Source organism: Nicotiana sylvestris, chromosome 8 (assembly GCF_000393655.2).
Source record: "Nicotiana sylvestris chromosome 8, ASM39365v2, whole genome shotgun sequence".
Classification (NCBI taxonomy): Eukaryota; Viridiplantae; Streptophyta; class Magnoliopsida; order Solanales; family Solanaceae; genus Nicotiana; species Nicotiana sylvestris.
Window position 1 is genome coordinate 213,749,921 of NC_091064.1, and position 19,022 is coordinate 213,768,942.

Genomic DNA, 19,022 nt, shown 5'->3' on the forward strand with positions numbered 1-19,022 from the left:
AAAAAGTAAAATATATACAAAGATATCTAAAGTTGCCACGATTTTACAATTAAATACTTTAATTAGGCTTTGTTCCGATTGAACATCTATAGTAGATTCAAAGTGTACCAAACATTCCGTACTACTTAAAAATACCCAAGCTCGCGTCTATTAGTGTGAAAGATTACCTAAGGAAAAAGTAGTATGAAAAATTGTCTAGGAGAAGTGTGAAAATGACATGTTCCAAGTATAAATAATGATTTAATTTGCTAATTATTACACAAATGTCTGTAGGAGGCGTAATCCAAGGCGCAAATACTAATATGGGGGAGAAACCAAAAAAAAAAGTGTATTAATAGACTTGCCATATTGAATATATAAGCAAAATTGTTACATAACAATTAATTCTAAATTACACTTAGATGAAATACTTCAATCAAAAACAAAACAGCAAAATATTATTATCTCACATGTATCTTGAAATTATTTTCTTTATTCCTAATACCAAACAACAGCTAAAAGCAGTAAAACTGTTAGCTTTTTTCATTTATACTAGTTTTAGTATATGTGCCTCGCACGTGCTGCCTAGCAGTTATTGTAAAATTTATATTTAAAATTAAAATAAGATTAAATACCATAAATGTAAAATTAGTCTGAATAATTTATTTCTTAAATATAAGAGTGAACAACAAGAATATTATCATAATTCTATCTTAGAGTGAGTCGAACTAATCTTTTTATTTGACCTCTAACATAAAAAGTCGGAACAACAAAAAAATGGTATTTAACTTGTAAATGCAGCAAAAAATTCCTATAATTGAAAATCTTACTAATACAATTTAGTGTCTAAAATATATCATTAATGTTGTCCATTTAGATCAAAGTTTATTAGAGAAAAGAAGAAGAAACTTAAATAATATGTTGAAGGAGTAAATAGATATGGAAGTTAGAGTATACTTAAGCATTGATAATTGCAAAAATTATCACACTCAAATCTAAAAAAAAAAAAACTTAAAAAAAAATAGTTGTTCCTTAAGGAAAATCGAACATGTCATACTATTGGCTTATTCATGCAACAAATAGTTATTTGTTCTTTGCATCAAAATTAATATGGACTAAATCATAGCTTGGAAAGGCATGATAAAATTGTAAAGTAGCTTCTTTTTTGTCTAATTGAATATAAATAGATACATTATGTTCGTTGAAAATATAAACCTCCAATCTACTTGATTATTGTAACTCAAAGATTAAAGAAGAATTACCTTTAGAAAATAGTTAATCGGCCTCAATGTTCTATTGACAATGGTGACAATCATATTTGCAAATAATATTTATATAATCAATAAACTCTATTAAAGTACAAAAATTCTTAGCGAAATGTCGTTTGCCTTTTTACCGTTTAAAAATAAAGTTCACATTGAACAAAAATATAATTTAGGTTACTTTCCTAAAAATGTGTATAGCTCAAATAAAAACAGAAAAGGACTACCGACTTTATTTCTATGGTTTTCTATGTATTCTCTTTCAACTAATTCTTTTACATAACAAATTAATGGTTATATTTGGATAAAACTTCTAAACGTAATCTATACTATATTAAAAGCACGAAGGCCCTTAGCGAAATGTCGTTTGCCTTTTTTACCCTTTAAAATTGAAGTTCACACTAGACAAAATAGTCATTTAATTATTCTCCTAATATTTAGTTCTTTGAAATTGACTAAAATTTTTGTTATTAAATTATTTTCCATTGAACTAGGTAGGAAACCCTAAAATTTAGGACTTTAAAGTCAATTAAAACTTTACCTAACTTAAATATTTTCCTTATTTGAATTATATATGTCACATAATTATAATTCTTACATGTTGCTTTCATGGATATATATTCTGTGAAAATAAATAAATAACGTGTGTTTTAAATAAAATTAAAGTAAATAACTGATCCATCAATTTTATGCCTAATATTTGAAAAGGCACGTAAGAAATAGTGCATTTAAGTCATAGTTTTAATTTTAAAAAAATAAAAACATTAATGATAATTCATATTAAGGTGGCATGAATTTAGACTTTAAAAAACAATTGTGACATTCTATTTTCTTTTAACAATAAGGACGTAGAATTTGAAATATACTTACAAGTTTTGTCCATTTTTATTGTCTAAATATTAAGAAATAATCAAATGATAATCGTTTTTAAATGTGACATTATTTTAAATGGTAGAATAAGTTGATCAATATATATTTTGTACACTAAAATAGAAATAGAAAAAGAACATATCTATGTAATTGGTCGCGAGTAAAAGTACTTTAGAAAGAAATTATAGGTAAAATAAGATAATAATTGAGCAAAAAATAATAATATAAAAATTGTTAATAATAATCGAGTTCGGATGCCTATATGATTATTAAGTTATCAATAGAATACGGTTGCAGCTTTAGCAGTACCGTAAAATGAGTAAAGATAAAAAAAATTAATTGTTGGTAAACTATCTTACATAAATTTTTTAATAAGTAGCATGAAATATACATGCAATGTACGTACTCAAGTTAGTAAAATTGAATGATTTTTTTACCTTTCAATCAAACACTACTCCTATAACTTTTTTTGTACAACAAAGCAAGCAAGAGAAACAACTGAAGGAAAAACTATTAGACTAGATCAAACTCCTAAGGAAGAACTACTCTTAATTTTATATAATAACATAAACATATTTGTGAATATTATTTATTTTATTTATAAAATTTTATTTTCATTAACACGAGGGACACGCGCAACGCGTGTATGCTAAAACTAGTGGAATTCTAAATGTATGAAATTTTGTTTCCTACTTTGATTTTCCAATTGTTGCGTCACTCTTTTAATATTATATAATTCTATGTCAAAGGTAAAGATTTCTAAACCTAAAAGAACTATAGACGCATATTCCAACTTTCGTTTTTCCTTTTTTGGTGTTAATTACTTTTTTAAATAAGGAAGAAGTTATGAATACCCAAAATTTAATTGATTGCAAATTTCTAAATATAAGGAAAATAACTTAAATTACAATTGTATCGAATGTAAAATATATTTTTAAAGGGTAAAAAAGGCGAACGACATTTTGCTAAGGGCCTTCGTGCTTTTAATATAATATAGATTTAAACAACAAAATTAACACTAGTATTATTTTTGTATAATCTATGTATATTTTGTAATATATTTTGTACTCAATATTTTTGTGAATTATAAAAAAAAACTAATACGGAACTAAAACATCAATATACAAAAGTTAAAATATCCAAAAAAAAATTATTTTGGTTTGATATTTCAAATTTTAAGTACAATTCTTAACATATTTTATTTTTTTAAATTATTTAAAGTTTAGCTGAATTTTGACAAAATTCAGACTATTCCTTTTCCTTCTCCTCCTCTTTAGCTAGATTTAATTTCAAACCCGAAGGTCTGAAATTTGAATTTAAGCTTTAGCCCTTTTGAAACTTCGGAAAAAGTGACTAAATTTTAAATACTTTATAAATGCCATGCTTTAAATATCTGTCCTAAAAGTGGCTATTTTTGTCACTCGCCTTTCCTCAACTGTCTACTAATTACAGACAGCCGACGATCATTGTTTAGCACAGAACTATGCGTAAGTTTTTCCCCATTCCTCGTCCCTTAAAACTAGTTTCTGCTACTTCCTTCAAATCCTTCAATTCAACTCCATTTCTACACCAACAAGAACAAATCACTACTACTACAACAACAACCAATGAGAAAAATCCCACAAATTCCTCATCCCAAAATCTTGAAGAACAACTTCGTAAACTCCGAATTTTGCTACAACAACATCGTACTGAAACTGCAAAGTCAATCTTGGCTACCCTTATTCACAAAAACTCAGTTTCACAACTCTATATTCTTTTTTCACCTTCCCCAACAAAACCCATTTTTTCGAACTTGCTATTATCACTTTATTCAGAGTCAAAACTCATCAATGAAGCTAAAGAACTTTACTTTATGATAAGGGAAGGTAAAAAATTTCCATCTTTATCAGCTTTTAATGTTTTTCTTGAATCTTTGAATAGTTTGAGACATTACAAAGTGACCCTTGAAGTTTTTGATGATGTAGTGAGTTGGGGTATAAGGGTTGATAGGTTTAGTTATGGTAAAGCTATTCAATCAGCTGTGAAATTGGGGGATTTAGGTAAAGCTTTGGAGTTATTGAATTGTATGAGAAAGGATAAGTTGAGTTTAAATGAGTTTGTGTATAATGTAGTGATGGGTGGGTTGTGTAAAGAGAGGAGAGTTGGGGAAGCGCAGAAACTGTTTGATGAAATGCTTGAGAGAAGAGTCGCACCGAGTAAGGTGACTTATAATATTCTTATGGATGGGTATTGTAAAACGGGGAAGTTGGAAGAGGCTTTTAAGTTGAGAGAAAAGATGAAGAATGATAATGTGGAGCCGAATATTGTGACGTTTAATACGTTGCTTAGTGGGCTTTGTAAGTTGGGGAAGATGGAGGAGGCTAATTGTGTTGTGGAGGAAATGAAGGGTTATGGATTTGTACCTGATGGGTTTACTTATAGTATACTTTTCGATGGGCATTCACGACATGATGATGTTAGTTCTTTGTTGGTGTTGTATGAAGAAGCGGTTAAGAAAGGGGTACATATGAATGAGTACACGAGTAGCGTTTTGTTGAATGGCTTGTGCAAGAAAGGGAAGACAAATAAGGCTGCAGAGATTTTGAAGAAGTTGATGGAAAATGGGCTTACTCCTACTGAGGTTTTGTTTAATACCATTTTGAGTGGCTATTGCAAAGAAGGCAATATGGAGAAGGCTTATTCAACTATTGACGAAATGGAAATTTCCGGGGTGAAGCCAAGCTGCATCACATTTAATACTCTGATCACGAAATTCTGTGAATTGGGTATGATGGATGAGGCAAAAGAATGGTTAAGGAAAATGCTTGAGAAGCCAGTTTCCCCTAATGTACAGACATATAACATCTTAATTGATGGATACGGGCGCAAACGGGAATTCACGAGGTGTTTTGAGATTCTTGAGGAGATGGAAGATAATGGATTGAAGCCTAATGTAATTACATATGGTTCGCTAATCAATTCTTTGTGCAAGGATGGTAGGCTTCTTGAAGCTGATGTAGTCCTTAATGATATGATCAGTAGAGGGGTTAAACCAAATGCACAGGTCTATAATATGCTTATAGATGGACATTGTATGAGAGGAACGATGAGTAATGCTTTTGTATGTTTCGAGAAGATGGTAGAAAGTGATATAGAAACAACACTGGTTACATACAATACTCTATTAAATGGGCTTTGCAAAAAGGGTATGATCAAAGAAGCCGAGGATTTGGTTGTGCATATTCTACTCAAAGGTTTAAATCCAGATGTTATCACGTACAATTCTTTAATGTCTGCATATTCAAATGCAGGGGACACTGGAAAGTGTTTCCAAATGTATGAGAAGATGAAAACCTCTGGCATAAAACCTACAATGAACACAATTCATCCTCTTATTAGAGTGTGCAAAAAGGAAAAGAGTGAACTGGTGCTAGTCGACAAAATTGTTCAAGAAATGGCCGAGATGGATCTTTCTCCCGACCGAGTGGTATATAACGAGCTCATCCATTGCTATGCACTGCATGGAGAGGTTCAAAAGGCAGTTGCCATGCACGTAGAGATGGTGGAACGAGGAATTCCTTCTGACAAGAAGACGTACAATAGCTTGGTTATGGTGCATTTGAAAGAGGGAAAATGTGAAGAAGCCAAGAATCTCGTCGATCAGATGAAGGCTAACAATATTGTTCCCAATGATGAAACTTATAATATTCTGATTGAAGGGCATTGCAAACTTAAAGATTTTCTTGGCGCTTACATGTGGTACAGAGAGATGCTTGACAATGGTCTTCTCCTGGCAGCCAATATCTGTAATGAGCTAGTATCTGGCCTTAGAGAGGAAGGAAGATTGCAAGAGGCACAAATTATATGCTCTGAAATGAGTTCTAAAGGAATTGAAGAGTGCAATACAAATGAGGATCTTTCTGCTGTTGGGAGAGCGTAGGACAAAAAAGACATTGTACTCCAGCTCTTCAGCTAAAAATGTCAGCAACAAATGAAATCTTGTAATATATTCAAGAATCTGTGTATTCTTGTTAATTTATTTCCTCATTGATACTTATTAACATATGTATTCTTGATACTGGATGAGATGAATTTCATAGTTGTATAAGTTATTCATGTCAAATTCAACCTTATCATTGTCTTTTCTGAGATATCTCTATTTTTGGCTCCCATTCATTGTCTTCCGAATTACTTTTGGATCTTGTGGAAATTAATTGAAGTGTATACCAGATGTTTTACATAACAATAAAAGAGAATCTCTGTCATGAAGAGAAGTTATACAAATCGCAAGTTTATTTAGGATATGCGCAAGTCCGAAGCAGGACACAGTCATCTTGACCTAAAAACCAAGTGAATGCAACAGTGGCCAAATGAGGAGGTCAAAAATATTGTAGTGTATACAAAGCCGAGCAGTTGATGAACTCTGGAGATCTGTATTTCAGCAATAAGGTTAGGCGGTTCATGATCAATATGTTTGCTTGTTGTCATTTAGATTCAAATGGAGGGCATTTTCATTTTCTGGTTCCATGATGTGTCCATGGATCAGGTTTTTTATTGGTTGTGTGTTTTTATGTGGATTTTTGATGCATTAAGCTTTGATTTTGACTTGAGTTGACCTATATGACTTTAGGTTGTGTTGAACCTTTTTGGTTGATTCAGAAAAAGGAAGCTTTTTGGTGGGGCAGAATTGGTTGCTTTGCAGAGGAAGTTGTGTTTCCCATTGCTGCTAAAGGTACTTTCTTTTGTTGATTCTGAACCTTATGCTATTTGCTTGATTTAATAAAATGTACATGGTCTTGTACTGATTTTGGAATAAAATTGGCCTGAATAGAGTGGAATGGAAATAGAGGATTCATATAGCCGACTCTTACTAGTTTATTATTGAGATGTATTTGGATGATTGATATTCTAGTTTGGTATTGCATATCTTCTTTTTAACACATAGGGACACAGCTTTGACTATGAAATTTCTATGCAGTTCTTTGAGTTTTGGATTTGAAAAAGTGCTGTCGTACAGTTTCTGTTGCGTATATGAGGAAGCATTTGGAGATTCCAAAGGGAATTATTAGTAGGTGAAAATTTTGTTGCACTTCTTTAAAACTTGACTATCTTTCTAGTTCTAGTTTCAATAACGGATATCTTCTAAGCATGGGCAGAGCTAGTGGCCGAAGGAGGTTCATCTGAGCCCTTTTCGCTGGAAAATTACACTATATATATAAGGTTAAAACCATTTTTATGTATATATATTATATAATTGATATTGAATCCCCTTGACCTATTCGTGTATTTACTTCTGTATATTTTTAATCCCCTTAGTGAAAATCCTGGCTCCGCCATGCTTCTAAGAAGTGGAATACACTTGAATTGACCGTCTGCTTCTTGCAGCCAACTGCAGATTTTGGAGCTGCAGAAGGTGTGATTAGTTGGGTTGTGCTACAAGCTCTAAGCTACCATTTGCCTCAAGGCTTTAAACCAGTTGGTAGCATCATGGGCTGTGAATGTTCTAAATTTGCCTTGTGTTACTGGACAGGACAGAGTGGCCCCATTCACGAGGCTCAAAATCCTGGTATGTATATCTTTTATTATAAGCTTTTCTGTAGCACTTTCCTCCTGCAGTGTTTAATGTACGTGCTATTTTTATCTGGTTTCATGCTGCAAATAGATGAAGAAAAAGATGAAGTTAGTGATTTGCCTGCATTCCTGAGAGTTTTCATTTGAGCAGCTCAGGATAGCTACATCTGCATTTGCTGTAGAGAATATAGTTTCGGAACATGGTGAGAAAGCTCCAAATGTTGTTTATAAAGGAAAGCGAGATTGGACAGCAAGCTTCCTTAAGGTTGGGTTTAACTTGTTTGATTTATAACTCCAGATATTTATTCTTTTAATTAGAAGTAACCGGTGTTCAATTCTTTCCTTTGTCAGGCATGCTGTACAGCTACTATCACCAGCCAGTGTAGTCGCCAAAATGAACGGCCGTGACAAAATCTGCAAGGTACTTGCCCAATCATGTTCTTTATCATTTTTGTCCTTGTTGAAGCTAGTTGAAGATATTTACTGAGCCTTTAAATTTTACAGATGGATCTAGAAGAAGTAAATACATTGTATCTTGATGCGAAATCATCTGCCCGACTTCTTCAAGAGCAACAGGATAGATACATCTCATGAGAAACTGTACCGTAATATCCTGTTCATTCTTAAATCTGGACGCTATAGCTTTGTTCGTTGAGGTGCTCGTATCCAAATTGCATTTTGCAAGTCAATTTGTTTCATTTAAGGATGTGGCTGTCTTCTGTAACTGATGTTTCATTACGTTAAGCGTACATTCTAGTCCGTTGGGTATCTTGTCCATCGGTGAGGCGACTCCTGTGCATCTGATACTCTTGCTAAAAATGTGTGGTGCGGAATTTTTTCAGTAATGGCTGTTTGTTACAAGATACTTACATTATCCTAACCCTAAACCTGTTAGATAATGATCTGGTTTTTCGACATATTTTGAAGATGAATTTATTTTCTTCTCCAATTTAAGTTATTTTGGTGGAGCTTTGTTTTCACTCAGTTCTTTGTTTTCACTTATTTCGGTCCAAAATAAGTGATTTTTTGACTTTTTTCTTGTGGTCCAAAATAAATGATTTTTTCAAATTTCAAGAATGAATTAATTATTTTTTTCCTACATTGCTCTTGGAGTAATTAATGTTGAAGTATGTGTTATGAACGTTTATGTGAATAGATAGTAAAGGTTAATATGGTCAATTTTATTGCTAATTAATGTTAAAAGGTGAATTCTTTAATATGTGTGAAACAATCAAAAAATCACTTATTTTGGACAGGAAGGAGTATTATTACTACCATTGTTATGATTAAGTAGACTTAAATTTGTTCACGGGAACATAGGCAAATTAAATTTAAAAAACATTCAGATAATCCCAAGTCAATAGGTGTTGGCCACCCCGTGCTAGATTGGAGGGGCTAGTGAATATATCCCATGATGGCCATGCGTGACTTAATTATATATAAAGTGTACACATGTTCTTAAATGGTGTGAGGTGGTAGAACACTATGGAAACTTCGTTGACTTTATAATCAATCTTGATTTTGTTACGCTCAATAAGAACCCGAAATAGCGGAAATAGGTTCGTGTTTCGCTTCCAAAGTCAGTCGTCTTTGCTGAAGTGTGAACTGCAGACGACTCTCCAGTGGTTCTATTTCTTTTTGTTGTACTTCTGGGTCAACCCAACACAAATGAGAAGAAGAGGGTCAGCCAAACAGCGGTCCACTGAACTCATCGCAAGGGAGGCAGGAAGCGGTAGCTTCTAAACTGGAAGCTTCTCCTTTATTTTGAAATTTAAAAAAAAGTTAATGGATGAAGTAATCGGAATGCCAAGTGGTTACGTGTCTTTAGGAAAATTCAGTGCAAATTGACTCAAAACGAACAATATTAGATCATGTTAAGATTATTCAGGCTTAGTATGATTGAACAATTACAAAATATCCAGTATATTTCTACAAGTAGGATTTGTTCATACACCTCATGTGATTGTAGACATCACAACTGCAAATGTTATAATATTATACACGTTTATCGTTCTCATACATTTTATCTAAGATCTGGGAACCTAAACATCGGTGAGAAATTACACCTAGGAGATAAACTACAGAGCATTAAGAAAAAAAGAATATTAATCAATTTCGAAATAAGAAAGAAAATCAATGCGTCATCTGTTGACAGAATGCAGGTTTTCAATTAATTCTACCATACATGGGAAAAGTACTTTAAAGAAGAAATAAAGATATGTGAACTTTATGCCTAGCTTCTTATGTTCAGTGTTGTGAGGTAAAGGAATCTACCGGATTTATCAAATGGCAAATCATTGATAACTAAGCTTGAACAAGCACCAAGAAAATTAGTTGAAATGTTTATTGGTTCAAAAAAATTTAAAACAAATTTAAAGCAACCAAAATTATTATCTCCAAAAGTGTATATAAAAGTCAGCTACTAATGCTCTATGTGTGTCGATGAATAACATTTCCTAATATTAGTTGAGATGTCAATGCAGTAACTACAAATTTCAGTGATTTTACCAAATAAAATAAATCCAACCAAAAAAAGTTCTAATTTGATTGCTACATCAATCTTGAACAAAAGCCGCAGAAGAGTGCTCAACTTTGTTCCTCTTCCACATGTTTTATCACTTTCTTCCAGTTTTTGGTCAGATCTATGCATGGATTAATAGAGCTGAAATTTTTCAATGAAGCTTACCTAAAAACGGCTGAGAAAACTCCAGCACTATAAACTTCAAAATATTTACCAATAATATAAAAAAGTGAAACCCCAAGATTATTTACTAATAAGCAGACAAAAAGAAGATCACCATTTATCGGAACTACAGTCGTTGGGATCATCAAATCCATGTGCTGGTGAATTCCTTCTAGCTAGAGAAATCGAGGAAAGCATTGAGGGATGCTAGATAAAGACGTTGAAGACAGATGCATTAGCTAATTAAGCTCAGAGCATTATGATGAAGAAAGAGATGAGAGCACCACGAAGAAGGAAGATGAACCAGAGAAACAGTGGCCAAATGATACGTGGCTACTCAGTTTCACGATAAGGCGACATTTCATTAGGTGGTCTGAAAAGACAACAATGCCCTTAACTTTTCCTTAAAGGATTTTAAGCAGACATGTCGAAATACTACATTTTCTAATAGGCGAAATGGCTTCCTAGCTACTTAAACTTGTAGTGCTTTTGAAAGCCGATGCATGAACATTGTATTTTTAAAGAAACACTACTTTTTCTAATAGGAAGGGAGTACTGATATGGAAGCAGACGAATGAGTTGCAGGTGTGGGAGGGACAGGGGATGATGGGAAGGAACGGGGAAGAGGAAGCCGGAAGGGTTTAAGTTTTTTCTTTCTTATTGTATTTATTTTTACTTTAAAATATAATTATAGGTGACAATTTTTATTTTAAAATTACACACGTCATTAGTTGGGTGGGGTCTTACTTTTGGATTGGTCATTTGCTGACTGGGTGGACACGTTTGTGTATGTGTAATACACGCGCGTAGGCTCAAGGGTCAGATGTTTTTATTAGTTAAGGGAATCATGATTTCGAGTGTTCAAATGGAAAAATCCAAAGTTCGTGTATCGGCTTTCAAAAGCCCTACAAGTTTAAGTGGTCAGGAAGTCATTTCGCCTTTCTAATATATAGAATTTGTAACAGTTGTAAACATACCAATTCCCATTTGATTTTTAGTTAAGCGGAGAGAAAAGAAAAAAGGAAATAAACAAAAACAAAAACAAAAACAAAAAAAGAGTACCCGGTAGAAGTCAATTGGCGGCTGAATTTTTAGACTTAGGCCTCTGGCCTCCAACCAAATAGGGCATGTATTTTCTTGAGATAAAATGCTGCAGAGAACATAAACAGAGCAAAGTTGGAGGAGAGAGAAGACTGATGAACGCCACCACGCCCACAAAAATAGCCCAAACTCTCCCTTACTTCACCTCTCTATTTCACCCTTCTTGAGGTACTCTTTGATATTAACACTCATCGTTAGTCTTCTTCCCTTTTCTTCTTATAATTAGAAATTCTATTTCCAGTTTTGTTTAGACATAACAAAGATTAAACTTTTTGTTTTTTTTTCCCTGAAGGGGTGGAAAAGATTAGATTTTTGAACGTGTGGACAAGAAGTAGGAGGGGTTTTAGTGTGAAGAAAATGGCTTGGAGTTTGGAGAAAAGTAATGGGAATGTGGAGACTAAGGTAGTTTCTGTGAGTCCTGCAACAGAAGATTATGCTGAAGAGACAATTGAAGTTATCAAAGCTGAGAAAGTTATAACTGTGCCCACTGATACACTATATGGTTTTGCTTGTGATGCTTGGTATGCCTCTAATTTGCTCTTTCCTCTTTGATGACAAGTTACACACACACACTAGAGAAATGAACTATTATAGAAATATATAATATTTTGAATATACTTTGTACTAATACATTATTAGTACTCTTGGGTTTTGGTCTATTTTGTATTGGATAAAGGAAATAGATTGGAGAGGAAAGCGTAGGCTTGAATTAATAAGTAGGCTTGGACAGTAAAACACCAAAATTCTGTTGCAAAGTATTCTAAATTTTTTTGTTGATATTTTTGCCTTTCGATTCAATGTAGTTCTATATTCTGACATTTTAATGGAGTAAAGCTTTATTTTTTCTTAGACACTAGAAAATAGAAATTAGTAGCTTACAGGAAAGATTTTCAAATAGGCAAACATGATGTTTTGGTATACTAGTAAGGCATAATTAGTCAACTCTATCTTATTTGGGATTTGGCTTTGTTGGGTTAGCATATTTGTTACTACCCAAAAACAAGGTGAACCTTCGGGGAAAATCTTTTGGAGGTTTGTTCACAGTGGTATTTAAACTCTCACAACCTATAGTAACCTAAATTGAGCATAGGGTGTCAACTTAGTGAGGACTTGTTCTTTTTTGACTAGAATCAGTGTCCTTTGAATAGGTACTTGGGGACTTTGGCTTGTGAAAAGAGCATTGTGTGCCTGAAGTGGGAACTAGATAGTGATAAAAGGAATGATATTTGTAGTCGCTCTCCATTCTGGCTGATTTTTCTTGATCTGCAGTTGTGCTTTAAGGATTGCATTCCCTGTTCCACACCATGTGAAGAAAGCTATTTTCTCATATTCTGTATCTCCTTCCACTCGTCTCCCTGGAATTGATAAAATCTAACTCAAAGAAAGAAGTAACAGATTAGACCTTAAGAACTCTATCCTTCCTAGGATAGTGCAATAACATATTGACTAAACAGGACGTTTCAAACATTCTTGTTGGAGAAAAACAAACAATAGGTAAAGTTCATAAAAAAATAAAAAAAATAAAAAAAACAAACAGTAGGTAGTAATGCGTAACCGTCCAAGCCTCATTCATTTCATTGTACAATGAAATAAGTAAGATATCTTTTCTTCTTTAGCATCAAAGTATTATGGAGGAAAGGAATGCCAAGAAACACCATTTGGTGGAGAACCTGTGTTGGAGAAGCAAGAAGTTTCAGTATTTATACCCAATTATTATTTTGGGAATGAAGAGGGGATTGGGTTGAAATAAATGGGGTTGATTTCTGCATACTGATAGGGATAATCTTCGGAATCAGTTTAATGACAGCTTGGCCAGATTTGAGGTACAGGAACTACAAGCCAATCAGTAAGGTAGTTGATGTGAAACTAATGGGCTCCCTCGACAGGGATAATCTAAAGAAAATATGTGGCTGTAACTTTCTTGAATGGATGTCATTCCCAGTTTATGAACAAGTCAAATCGATGAACAAACAATCGAGCAAATATGGCCATTTATTGCCGAAGAAGTAGAGGCTATTATAAGAGATTTGCTGAACCTTTTTTAGAAGAGTATTGACCTCCTAAAATTATTTCATTGAAGTTCTGCAAATTACCATTGGGAACTTTGGCACCTAAAATAGAAGGTATTCATGTTCAGAGCCTTAAACAAGGTCAAAGCACTATCGATATTGACCTCTGATAGGATACCTCAGCCTAGTAGTCAATGAAGTGGGTGCAAACCTTGGAAACCATAGTTCAAATCTTATCAGAGACAACAAACACTAGGTTATTTCTTCCTATCTGCCTAAGCTTTAGTAGGCAGAGTTACTTGGCATTTACGCTGCTCGGACTGTCCGAAAATATTGCTGGATGTGTGTCGGATCCTCCAAAATTAGTATCGACACGGGTGAAACAACATTTTGGAGAGTCTACATAACATAGATACTATTGATAGTTATAGGTATCCGGTGGAATGGTCAACGTGTGCCAAGCTGGGATACCTCCTGTTATCCAGAAAAAGGACATTGACCTCCGATGGGGTGGTGATCTCAATATTGTCTTAAGTATTGAAGCTGCAATGGCTGTTTCTGTACCCATTCAGTTGAAATATCTTCAATTTCATTGTTATTTGTGTCATCTTCCAACTATATGGGAAATTCCTTGCTTCTTTGATGTTATTGTAGCTTTACTTTCTAAGCCAAAGTCTAAAATTGATTATACTTTGAGGGCTGTTGGTGGAAGTTTAACAGCTCTTCTTGGACTTTCATATATGATTGATGACATTGTAAATACACTAGTGACTAGTGATAAATATATGCTAGAATGGCCCCACTAAAATTATTGTTCCAATAGGCGGCATGCCTATGGATACTAGCGATTTGGAACTTAAGCCATAGAGAAGCACATAGAAACTGTAGTAAAGGCTAATGGCTTAAAGAATCATGAAATGTTAGGAAAATCTGATAAATACGTGGTTGTATACATTCGTCCACTTTTCAAGGTTAAGACCAAAATCATTGAGAAGAACCTAAATCCCGTTTAGGATAAGATTTTAATTGCAGAAGACAAAGAGACCCAAACTCCCATCTTAGAGGTCTTCATAACGACATTGGGCAAGACCAGCGAATGGGTGTCATAAAGTTGCCTCTGAATGAGCTAGTAGCTGATACTGCTAAGGAAATTGAAATAAGATTACTGCCAAACTTGCATGTGCTAATTAGTTTTGTGAATTAGAAAGTAATATTTTGAATCTAGGTTGTTAGAAGATAATATACTTCTCATTGAAAAATTTATTGGGGCTCCAGGTTGATTTAACTTTCAGAAAAAAGAAACATTCTTGTTGTTCGTTGTTCATTCATTTGACCTAGCAATCAAAGAGACAATTTAATTTGTTTATTTCTCTAAGTCGTATTTATGAAAACTCTGATTTAATTTTATATGGTGCATTGATTTAGTTCTGCAGAGGCAGTGAATCGTATTTATGAGATCAAAGGACGTAAGCATACAAGTCCTCTGGCTATTTGTGTTAGCGATGTTCATGATATACAACAAATGTGGCAGGGATAAGTATCGTTATTCAAGCTCTGTTTAGGACTTAAGGTTAAATATTTCAAGTTAGGACTTTATTGTTACATAGTAAATGTATGTAACTTCTCAAGTAAGACACTTGAAGAAGGACCAAGAAGAGTCACTCACCTGGGCAAATACTGGCCTGTGTTCAGTAGTTTTAGAAGCTTTTATCTTTCTCTTATAAATCTTCTGTACTAGAGGTTGAATTCAGATATTTTGCAGGTGACTCAAGCATCCTTGAGAAGTCATTAAACCCTGGATTAGAGAGCATAGGGGTTCGAGTGCCTGACTATAACTTCATCAGGGCAGTTGCCCATGGTTCTAGAAGTGCCCTTTCACTTACTAGTACAAACCTCAGTGGACAACCGAGTATCATAAACATCAAAGATTTTGAGAACCTTTGGGAGCATTGTGCATATGTCTATGATGGCGGAATTCTTCCAGCTGGGCGAGCAGGATCAACAATGGTGGATCTTACCAAGTTGGGGAAGTACAAGATTCTAAGACCTGGGAGGTAATCTTCCAATATCTAGGGTCGGAAATATTATCGAGTTGAACTGATTATAACCTTCTGAAAATGCTTCAAAAGAGTTCACTTCTTAAATTAATACCAGAAAATACTCGAGTAAGAAGATGCACAATAATTTTCATATTGTTTGTTAAATCAATCATGCTCAATTCCCTTACTCCAATAAATACAATAAGCTTAAGAATTAAGATATACAATTTGCCTCATGCCTTGATCATATTAATGGTATGCTACTTGCAAACCGTTTCTTGTTTGAGGGACGAAATTTTCTTTTGTACTGTTCAAGTACAGAGTCTTCATGTGGAATATATGTCAGTTTTTGGAGTTTTTGCCTTCAAAATTTCTATCTGGTGCAATCCTCTAGATAATGTCTATGACTTGATCATATATGTATTTTGTGTATAATTATATCTTGTTGTCGAAACTTCTCTTGGTGTTTGACTGTTTGAACTAGAAAGTCGTCATAAGATTGTTTTGTTTAAATTTGATGAACCACTAACTTTGTGAACAGTGCCAAAGAAGAGACGGTTGCTATCCTTGAAAGACTCTCCCTACTGGAAGATGGGACTGGAGATTAGCAAGTTGTTGTTAAGTTGAATCTGTTCAGCAGAAGAGGACTTTTTTTTGTATTATTTGAAAACATCTTAAACATCACAAAAGTGCATAAACACACTCCTAGAACGGAATACATTTCCTGTAATCAATATCTAACCATATGACGTTTAGTAGTTGGGTACTACCTCAGGCATCCGTAACTTCAACCACCAAATGGCCTTGTAACGCTTACAACAACATGCCTTTAAAGAAAGTACATCTGCAACCAAGAGCAGATTATGTATATAGTAGAAACTACCACCTATGGTACGCAAGCACCTTGCACGAGATATATGTCTCTCATGAAGAGTAATGACATAAAAAATGTAGCACTCTGTAGTCTGTCCAAGAACCGAGCAAGGAAATGTTCCCCATCAAGTAACAAATTGTGTCACATTTTGCAAAACCAGAATGAGTAGTGCTCTTCTTTGCGGTGCGCACTAACTAGACCCCCACAGTGTAAGCAGACAAAGTTGGTTTCATTAGAGAATGCATCAAGCATTATCTGTTTTCTGCCAGTTTTAGCTAATATTGAAGTTCCATCAACATCTACTTCAATTGGGTTATCCACTGTATTATGTTCAGAAGGCTGGGATACGGGAGGCATGGCCTCAGCAATGGCACACTCAGCAAATAAATAAGCTAGCTCATCTGCAGCCACACTTGCCTGTACTTTATTTCTGTACAACTCCTGGGCACGATTAAGGGCTTGAAATATAGCTTGCTCACCGCCTTTGGTTCTCATGGCCATCGACACCGCTTGGAGAGCCTTAGAAGGCTTGCCTTGATCGATAAGCTGGCAAGAAGTAGTGAGCATGCCTTTAATGACATCGTGTTGGCCTGGACTGGAATGCAGTTGTGACGGTGGAGGTTGCGGTGGCACCGCCATGGACTCCGCCTCCATCATGTCAGTGTCCGTACTGTCCATGGTATTTCAATTGCAATTTGCATTCTGTACTTTCGTCGCTAAAGAATTCTTTATTTCTGACTCTTATTGTACTGAAAAGTTAGTATTTGATTGGAGGTATTAGTAAAAAGATGAAGATAAGAGAAATGGCGAAGAGACAAGCAGAAGTTTCTAACAATTTCTGGAATATTTGCCCCTTCCCACCCCCGAACACTCAGGCGAAGAGGACTTGTGCCTGAGTTTTAAGCATTGCCTCCTAAAAACATGATGTGGTTCTGCTTGCTGTCTTTAGAAAGCTTTCTTGCTTCCATTTGAAGTACAAACCACTTGGGAAACATTGAGGAGCACTATTTGTTCACGTGTAACCTTTTTTTTTTGTGTATGTGTGCGCGCATGAGAGAGATCACATACTAAATAGGATCCAAAGTGTGTCTACTGCTCTCCGTTTGGTAGTATCTGAGAGCATTTATAATGTAATGAATCAAGTGTTACACGAAAACCTCATATTTGGAACTTCTTAACTTGTTGAGATTCAGTGTCTTGAGAATGACTAATGATGGCAAAATTTCTACTTTACTCCTTAATGCCCAAGTTCTTTGTTTTTCATAGTCCGACAGGTATAGTTTCACATCTCGTAGTATCAGTTTCTTTTACTTAATTTACATTCAATTGAGAGTATGAAACTCCATGAGCCGAATATATTTATACAATGTTACTAAACCTTCACATTTCTTCCTCTTTTACTCTTAAGGGAAAAAAAGAAAAGAGAATGTGGAGTGCAAAGAAAGGTGTAAGGAGATGTACGTTTTAGAGTGTTCCATTTTCTGCAAAAGCAAGATGCAATTTTGCTCGAGGCAGAGATTTTTCTCTTCTGTTAAGCATAATTTTGAGGAATTCATATATTTTTACCATTTTGTGTTAGGGAGAAAAAGAATAAAAAAGTACGAAAGAAAGTAAATGCAATGGCTCAACATAATTTTGAGGAATTCATATATTTTTACCATTTTGTGTTAGGGAGAAAAAGAATAAAAAAGTACGAAAGAAAGGTGTAAGGAGATGTACGTTTTAGAGTGTTCCATTTTCTGCAAAAGCAAGATGCAATTTTGCTCGAGGCAGAGATTTTTCTCTTTTGTTAAGCATAATTTTGAGGAATTCATATATTTTTACCATTTTGTGTTAGGGAGAAAAAGAATAAAAAAGTACGAAAGAAAGTAAATGCAATGGCTCAACATATAAATGATGGAACGATATCCAAGTGTAATGTGAATGCCAAGTATCAAAGAAAGAACATGCATTTACACTAATTACAATCTTTATCAATCCAACTGGAGAAATTCACATACACATTTTCTCTTTCTATATCTTCTTCTGATAATATCATTCACCTATTAGACATAAAAAAGAAATTTTAAGAAATCACACTAGTTAAGATTTTTATTAAGTAATGATATTGTTCAAAGATTGTATATGAGGAGAACTAGGGGTACCAAAGTAGAGAAGAAGAAAAAGGAGGAGGAGGAAGAAAGTGAGTCGCGCTCGAATAGCTTGTTTGGCCAAGCTCGAATAGCCTGTTTGGAAAAAGGATGAGGAGTAGTAGCTTATTTTAAAAAATACTTTTCAAAAAAGTACATATGATAAACAGTTTGTGTTTGACTAATTAATTTAAAAAGCACTTTTGAGCAGCAACTAGTGTTTGACCAAACTTTTAAAAATGCTTCTAAATATATTTTTCTCATAATTGCTTTTCAAAATATTTTTGGGAAGAAGCTAATTTTCTGTTTCTCAAAAACTGCTTATGCTTCTACTCAAAAATACTTTTTTCCTTCTAAAAACTTAAACAAATACCTTAGGTTTGGAATTTTTTTTTTTGGCCAAAAAGAAACTTAATCAAACAGGCTAGAAACCATCTTTAAGCTATAATTTACATACTTTGAAAATTCGAAAAAGGGTCAAATATATCCTTGTACAATTCGAAATAGTTTAAATATATCCTTC

At 34.1% G+C, this 19,022-nt stretch overlaps 3 protein-coding genes, 1 long non-coding RNA gene and 1 pseudogene across 4 annotated transcripts; 4 read left to right on the forward strand and 1 right to left on the reverse strand.

The window, feature by feature from the left end:
- The first annotated feature begins 3,552 nt into the window (after window positions 1-3,552).
- On the forward strand, window positions 3,553-6,226 carry LOC104244452 (pentatricopeptide repeat-containing protein At5g12100, mitochondrial). The gene has a single exon (XM_009799871.2). The coding sequence runs from the start codon at window positions 3,595-3,597 to the stop codon at window positions 6,031-6,033; it is 2,439 nt and encodes an 812-aa protein (XP_009798173.1). The 5' UTR covers window positions 3,553-3,594; the 3' UTR covers window positions 6,034-6,226.
- A 1,308-nt stretch (window positions 6,227-7,534) lies between these two features.
- On the forward strand, window positions 7,535-8,533 carry LOC104244451 (uncharacterized). The gene is made up of 4 exons (XR_715497.2): window positions 7,535-7,659; window positions 7,756-7,929; window positions 8,016-8,085; window positions 8,169-8,533. It is a non-coding gene; the product is annotated as an uncharacterized lncRNA (long non-coding RNA).
- Window positions 8,534-11,400: 2,867 nt separating this feature from the next.
- LOC104244449 (uncharacterized) lies at window positions 11,401-17,603 on the forward strand. The gene is made up of 5 exons (XM_009799868.2): window positions 11,401-11,616; window positions 11,741-11,969; window positions 14,883-14,923; window positions 15,220-15,511; window positions 16,038-17,603. The coding sequence occupies exons 2-5, from the start codon at window positions 11,806-11,808 to the stop codon at window positions 16,102-16,104; spliced, it is 564 nt and encodes a 187-aa protein (XP_009798170.1). The 5' UTR covers window positions 11,401-11,616; window positions 11,741-11,805; the 3' UTR covers window positions 16,105-17,603.
- LOC104244448 (calcium-dependent lipid-binding protein-like) lies at window positions 11,982-14,875 on the forward strand (annotated as a pseudogene).
- LOC138876326 (uncharacterized) lies at window positions 16,512-17,048 on the reverse strand. Its single transcript, XM_070155239.1, has one exon. The coding sequence runs from the start codon at window positions 17,046-17,048 to the stop codon at window positions 16,512-16,514; it is 537 nt and encodes a 178-aa protein (XP_070011340.1).
- Window positions 17,604-19,022: the final 1,419 nt, after the last annotated feature.